Raw genomic sequence first — 6989 nt, forward strand, 5'->3', positions numbered from 1 at the left:
ATGAACTGAACATTAACATTAGGTAGATACACTCCTTGGAGAGATCAATCACGGGAGAATGGAAGGGCAGTGTATACACAGGGAGACAGCTGGGAGGGGGCAGGAGTACATGGGAAGGACGGACACAGGGAAGAGGTAACTATGGGGAGGACATGGGAGGGAAGCTGTTGCATTGTGGAAAATTGCAGTCAATGTCATGAGACAAAGTGTATGTGAGCTGCTGTATGGAAAATGAATTTGCTTTGTAAACTCTGTAAACCAAATCACAATAAAACATTAAAAAAAAAAAAAAGAAACATTAACTCATGAAATGTCAACACATTTAAATAAAATTTTTAGTTAGATAAACTCCCCAAAATGCATATAATTCTTTAAGTTAATAAGTTGTCAGAAATGTATACATTCCTTAGAAACAACTTATACTTTGTATTAAATTTGAAGTATGTAACCTATGGTTAGGAGCTCTGGTAGCGTACTGCCTAAGGCACTTGACTGCTAAACAGAAGGCTGGCGGTTCAAACCCACCAGCCACTCCTTGGGAAGGAAGGTTGGGCAATCTACTTCCGTAGTGATACTGCCTCGGAAACCCAAGGAGGGGTCGCTATTAGTCAGGTCCGACTCTACGACACATAACAACACAACCACAACAACAACCTATGGTTAATGTTAAGTGTTGTAGATATTTTAAGCTGTCAGATACATTAAGCAAATAAAAACTAACAAACAAACAAAAAACCAAGGATGCCCTAAGAATCAGTCAGATCTTGGATCTCTACCTACAGCTCCCTGCTTCTACTGTTTGCAAAAGCCATCCCTTAAAATTCCTATATTCTCAATCTTCTTGGCTCAGGAATAAAATCTTCAGACTGAACAAGACCTCTGGTCCCAATTAATCCTTCTGCGTTCAAGAAGAACTGCACTGCAGTCCTTAGTTTTTTCATTTATGCATCCAACACTTATGGAGTACATTCTGAGCTAAGGCTGACTATGTGCCTGGGAATGGGTATAATTGCTTCATTCATTCATTTCTTCATTATTTTTCTAGTACCTTAAACACCTGTTCACACTCATCATTTTGGAGTTGAGATGGGGTCAAATAATTTCCAGTTAGTGGCCTAATGCTGTGAAGAATTCTCGGGCTTCAAATTTATGCTTTCTTGCTTTGTTGTCATTTTGATGGAGAAGTAATTCCATTGTTTTTTCTCTGGTACACAACAGCTTTCAAACCATAATTGGGTGATAGAAAACTAGAGCTGAGTTTCCTTAGGAGAAACTAACTACCTTTCAATTTGCTAAAACTTCTTTCCTCATTTAAAAAAACCAAAAAACAAACTCACTGCCATCGAGTTGATTCCAACTCATAGCGACCCCGACTGGGTTTCCAAGGCAGAAGTAAATTGCCCCATCTTCCTTCCATGGAGCGGCTGATGGGTTTGGAACTGCCAGCCTTCTGGTCAGTAGTCAAATGCCTTAGGCACCACACCACCGGAGCTCACTTAAGGGTGAAGAAATGTAGAGTTCCCCTCCTCCCCCTTGGTTGCCATGGAGTCAGCTCTGACTCATAGTGACCCCGTGTACCTCAGAGTAGAACTGCTCCATAGGAGTCTCAAGGCTGTGACCTTTTGAAAGCAGATCCTCCAGGATTGTCTTCCCGAGGTGCCAGTGGCTGGGTTCAAACAGCCAACTGTTTGGATAGTAGCGGAGAAGAGCACTTAACGGGTTGGTCCACCTAGGACGAATGCAGTCAACTAATAGCTTCACTCCCTTTGGTCTCCACTTTGCTGCTACCTATCTGGAGAGAAGGAAGTGACTGGTTCTGGTTTTGCTCTCCTCTACAGACCCTGGATTCTGCAAGTAGCAACTAAAATTCTGCCTTCACCAGAAAGTCTGCAGAGAGAGGGAGAAATCCTCTCTCAGCTCTTGTTCACATAAACTTGCAAGTTCTGGGCTTCCCCACCCTTTCCTTTATCACCCCACTAAATTTCAAGGCTTCTTTGCTTTCAATGGTATTTACTACTTTATTACAGTAACATTTCACTCCCACAGACCTCTTCACCTCACTTCAGAGCTGAAAATTAACAAGAAAACAAAAAGGCCTATCAGTGGCCAAAATAGTGCTCTAAAACTGCAGACTCAAGTCCAGGCTCTTTGTTATCCCCTCAAAAAACCCTCTCAAAACCCTAGGGGTACACAGTATAACATTTTATACTCATAATTATCTTCCAAGTCATCCTTACAGGTGTTGTCATCTTCGTTTTATGGGCAAGTAATTAGAAGCCTAACCAAAAAAAAAAAAAAACCCAAGGCCACTGCCATCAAGTGATTCCACTCATCCCAACCCCCATTGGGTTTCGCAGGCAGTAAATCCTTACTTCCTTATGGAAGCAGATTGACCCAGGTAGGTTTGAACCACCAACCTTCTGGTAAGCAGTCAAATGCATTAGGCACTGTGCCACCAGAGCTCCTTCTAACAGAGACCTGTTCTTGTTGTTGTTATGTACCATCCAGTCGGACCGACTCATAGTGACCCCTCCTTGGGTTTCTGAGGCAGTTTCACTACGGAAGTAGTTTGCCCCACCTTCCTTCCTTGCCCCACCTTCCTTCCGAAGAGTGGCTAGTGGGTTTGAACCGCCAGCCTTCTGGTGACCAGTCAAGTGCCTTAGGCACTACGCTACCAGAGCTCCCCTAACAGAGACCTAGAGAGGTCAAATATGCTCAAGCTTGCCCATCTTGATTTGAACCCAAATATTCCTTGCTGTTGTTTTCAATAGCAACTAGAAAGATTAGATAGGAAACTTCCGGGGCAGTGAGTTTGTGTTACTGGGCGAGGAAAAATTCGTAAGAGGAGGGTGAAAATGGTTGCATAACCTCAAGACTGTAATAAATGCCACTGAATTGTCCATGTAGAAATTGTTGAATCGGTGGATGTTCTGCTGTGTACACTGTCAGAAGAAAAAAACAAAAAACACCATTTTCTTTACACCTTGCTACGTCAGTTTCAGAATGCTCTTGCTTATAAAGGAAAAGGATAACGTAAGTCTTAGAAGATCTCTCCAAAAAAATACCAAACTCACTGCCATCGAGTCCATTCCGACTCATAGCAAGCCCTATTGGGTTTCCCAGGCGGTAAATCTTTACAGAAGTCGATTGCCCAGTCTTCTTACTTCGGCAGAGTGGCTGGTGGGTTTGAACCACCAACCTTTTATTAGCAGTCAAATGCCTTAGGCACTTGGCCACCAGAGCTCCTTTAGAGGATCTCTAGATGCCTAAAATGTTTAGGTTCTTCTATAACTTAGAAAAATCACAACGGAGGAACATCTGGCTATGAGGTATTGCATAGTGAGTGCACCCACAGAACCGATTTTCCCAGGCCAGTCTTGAGTTAGGGCCGGTCAAGAGCGACGCCGGGCGTTAAGTAACCAGACTGGTCCAACCGACCGCTTTCAGCAGGCTGACCCCCAATGGGGGCCCAGATAGCTCAGGAGAAACGCCCACCACACGCAAGTCAGCAGTTCTGTGGATCCGGAGGAGGGAGCGTTGAAAGGAGGGTGGGGCGCGACCCCGACGCTCATTGGTCTGTTCCCTTGAGCGCCGCCACACTCTGCTGGTGGGTCGGCTTCGCCCGCGAGCGGAACATGGGTCTCCCGGGTACAGGAGCACATCCGCAGGATCAACGGGCCGCTCCCCACCACCCCTAACCAAGGAGACCCGGCCCCTCTGGCTGACTTCCGTCTTGCTTCCCTCTGCGGCCTCACCCCCCTGGGGGCAAGGAATACTTGGATCCGCCAATCACTGTGCTCATGTAGTAGTAGTGGGTGGGGCCTAATGGATTTGAAAGGAGCCCCGCCCCCTGGTAGCAGATTCCCGGGACTAGATTGTTGGAGGAAAGCACCTTCCGCGGGAGGTGAGGCGGCTTGGGAATGGAAGCTGGCGGGGTGCTGGAGGCGTGGTTTGAGTGTGGTACCGCGGGGAGCAGAAGGTAGCTTGGGGGGAGGAAGGACCCAGAGAATGGTGGTGAAGAAGATGGGGCGCGCAGACCCCCCCCCCCCCACTGAGGAGAGGCCAGGTAGCAGGGGATCGGGAGGGAAGCCTGCAAAGGGGATGGGAATGTGGAGGGAACTTTTCGGACCCTCTGGGCCTACCCTGTGGGAACTGGAGAAGGTAATGCAGGGTAGTTACAGGGTCAAGAGCTACCCTGGCCTTTTGATTTGCCTCTAGCATGACCCCCAACTCCTGGCTTGCACCTTGAGTCGGGCTGAGAGCCTTCAGCAGGATGGAGACCTGAGGACGTGGTTTTCTCTTCAGCTCGGGTCTAAGCTGACTCTTGCTTCTGTTGTCTGGAACATGGAAAATTTGGAGGAAGGTAAAGAAATCCTGGAGGGAAGAAGAGGCCCTGTAATTGAGAGCTGTTTCAGACTCAGTGGCTTGTGTTCATTCTTCTCTCTCCTTCAGATGTAAAGTTTATTGTGGATGAGACATTGGATTTTGGAGGACTGTCACCATCTGATAGGTATCAGCCTCTCTTTATTCCACTTATTTTCTTCCAACAACACTCCTTTGTCCCTAACTCCTTCCTTACCGCTGAATTTCTGGCCTCTGGGGCCTGGGTTGGTCATTTGGCAAGATTTGGTGCACAGGGGGCTACTGGGTGGCTGGTTGACTTGGATCTCTATGGCACAACTGGGGGAGGGGAGAAGAAATAATCTGGAGTGAGATTTCAGGGTGTTAAGGAGACAGCTAAGTGGATTTGCTGCATCTTCATCCTGGTAGAATTTCCAATGTCAGTAAATGCTAAAGGCCAATTAGGCCCCATAGAACCAGACATCTTGTTACCTAGATCCCAGATCTCACAGTCAGCATGGGCATCACTATTTGAGCCCCCTGGCTCTGTTGTGGAGTTTTTGCTCAGTCCTTCTTCTGCACAGTCACCCCCTGTCTTTCATTAGGGCATGTTGCCCAATTTATTTTCTGTCTCAGTCGTGAGGAGGAAGATGTAGCTGTGTTGGTGACTCCAGAGAAACCACTCCGACGGGGCCTCTCCCACCGAAGCGATCCAAATGCAGTGAGCACCGCCCTCCAGGGTCCAAGGTTCAGCCTAGGCCCCCTCAGCCCAGAGAAGCTGGAGGAGATCCTCCATGAAGCCAATCAGCTGGCAGCTCGGCTGGAGCAGTGTGCCCTACAGGAGCGGGAGAGCGCAAGCGAGGGCCCAGCGCCTCGCCAGGTGAAGCCCAGCCCTCGGCGGGAAACGTTTGTATTGAAGGACAGTCCTGTCCGAGATCTGTTGCCCACTGTGAGCCCCTTAGCTCGGAGTACTCCCTCCCCAAGTAGCCTGACACCCCGACTCCGGAGCAGCGATAGAAAAGGATCAGTCAAGGCTCTTCGGACAACATCTGGAAAAAGGCCTGTCAGCATGAAGCGGGTGAGTTTAGATGATTAGGTTTGGGTGTGTGCCTCCAGATACATTGCATGACATGGTGCAAGGCTAGAGTGGTTTCCTCACTGGTAAAATGGGGATAATGATGTCTCCTTCATAGAACTGTTGGGGTTAAACAAAATACCACAAACAAATGACTTAGCACAGTGTCTGGTCTATAATAAGCTCTTAATATGTGGGATTGGTGATGGTGATGATGTTAATGATGTTGGCAGCTAACTTCTGCCCTATCCTTACTGGGATCTGGGCAGTTCTCCACCTCTATCCTTTAATAAGCCAGCACAACAGATTCTTTCACCATTCCGGTCCTTTTTTTCTCTCTTTGTGTTTCAGGAATCGCCCACTTGCAATCTGTTCCCTGCATCAAAAAGCCCAGCATCTTCTCCCCTTGCCCGATCAGCTCCTCCAATCCGATCAGCTCCTCCAAACCAGGGGAAAGCTGGGTCCAGTGGGAGAGGAGTAGCAGGTAAGAAGATCTGGGCAGCAAAGCTGGGGGTGAGTGGGAGTAGCTAGGATGTGGAACTTACCCTGAAATTCCTCTACTCCTCTGTACCAGGCCCGGCTGCCTCTGCTAGACCAGTCCTGGCCCCACAGCCTTCTAGCAGCAACTCTCAGCGCCTGTCCCGGCCACAGGGTGCAGCTGCTAAACCTTCAAGTCGACTCCCCATCCCCACAGCCCTCCCCAGGCCTGCTGGCCGAATGCCACTCTCCAGCCGGAGCATACTACCCGGCAGAGGTGGCCTACCTCCAGATTCTCTGCCAAGTCGGAAAGGGCTTCCAAGACCAAGCACTGCAGGGCACAGAGGTGAGGAAGTGTGGACATAGGGGTAAGAAATCAAGAGGAAGAAGACCGACTCTTGCCAGCCTTGACCTCACATTCCTAGAGCTGGCAATAAAGACCACTTTCTCTGTCTTCATTAAAACTCTCTTTGAAGGTGGAGAGAGTGAGTTGAGAGAATTGAAGTTGGGCAAAGGGTCTGAGTCTTGGTTCCCAACTCCCTGATGTTTTTTACCTTGGGGGAGAAAGGAACCAATGCCAAACTCACTCTACCTTCATCCAGTATTTCTTTTTGAGAAGATGCATTGAACCTTCTGGTAACTCATTTCTTTTGTTCACCTCCATCAAGTTCCTGTTTCCCAGCGATCGAATCTCCCTGTCACTAGTGCCACTCGTGGCAATCTGCCACCCCCCAGGAAAGTTGCAGTCCCAGGACCTACCAGGTAAGTCTGGTTGAGATGCTTTCTTTCCCCTGTCATCTGGGACTTCTGTGCTCTCATGTCCATCATTCCTGAGTCTTTTGTGGACCCTGTAGCAAGATACAGTTGAGGAGGGAAGCCTTGGGTATGGGGACAAGGGGGGTCCCATTTCTTCCCAGCTGGTGAGACCCCAAGGAGCTTGAACTCAGCTGGATGACAAATGGGCTAGAGGAAGAAGGACAATTTAAAGCCTTGTCTCTTTCTGCCTCATTAGGTAAAGACTTCCGGACAGCAAGCAAAAAATCAGTAGCCAACCACTACAGTTACTGCCTGGATATACCTCTGTCTGGCCTTCCAA

At 48.4% G+C, this 6989-nt stretch overlaps 1 protein-coding gene across 1 annotated transcript; it reads left to right on the forward strand.

The window, feature by feature from the left end:
* Window positions 1-4344: 4344 nt before the first annotated feature.
* Window positions 4345-6659, forward strand: PSRC1 (proline and serine rich coiled-coil 1). The gene is made up of 6 exons (XM_007949776.1): window positions 4345-4363; window positions 4453-4510; window positions 4978-5419; window positions 5768-5900; window positions 5991-6239; window positions 6562-6659. Exons 1-6 carry the CDS (start codon window positions 4345-4347, stop codon window positions 6657-6659), a joined length of 999 nt encoding a protein of 332 aa, XP_007947967.1.
* The last annotated feature ends 330 nt before the right edge of the window (window positions 6660-6989 follow it).

The sequence above is a fragment of the Orycteropus afer genome, unplaced genomic scaffold (genome assembly GCF_000298275.1).
Source record: "Orycteropus afer afer isolate SDZICR_OR568_19922 unplaced genomic scaffold, OryAfe1.0 scaffold00010, whole genome shotgun sequence".
NCBI lineage: Eukaryota > Metazoa > Chordata > Mammalia > Tubulidentata > Orycteropodidae > Orycteropus > Orycteropus afer.

Excerpts from the sequence above, each read along its gene's own strand:
- PSRC1 (XM_007949776.1), top strand. Across the intron at positions 5,901-5,990 it reads CAGTGGGAGAGGAGTAGCAG|GCCCGGCTGCCTCTGCTAGA; the intron begins GTAAGAAGATCT and ends CCTCTGTACCAG. Across the intron at positions 6,240-6,561 it reads AAGCACTGCAGGGCACAGAG|TTCCTGTTTCCCAGCGATCG; the intron begins GTGAGGAAGTGT and ends ACCTCCATCAAG.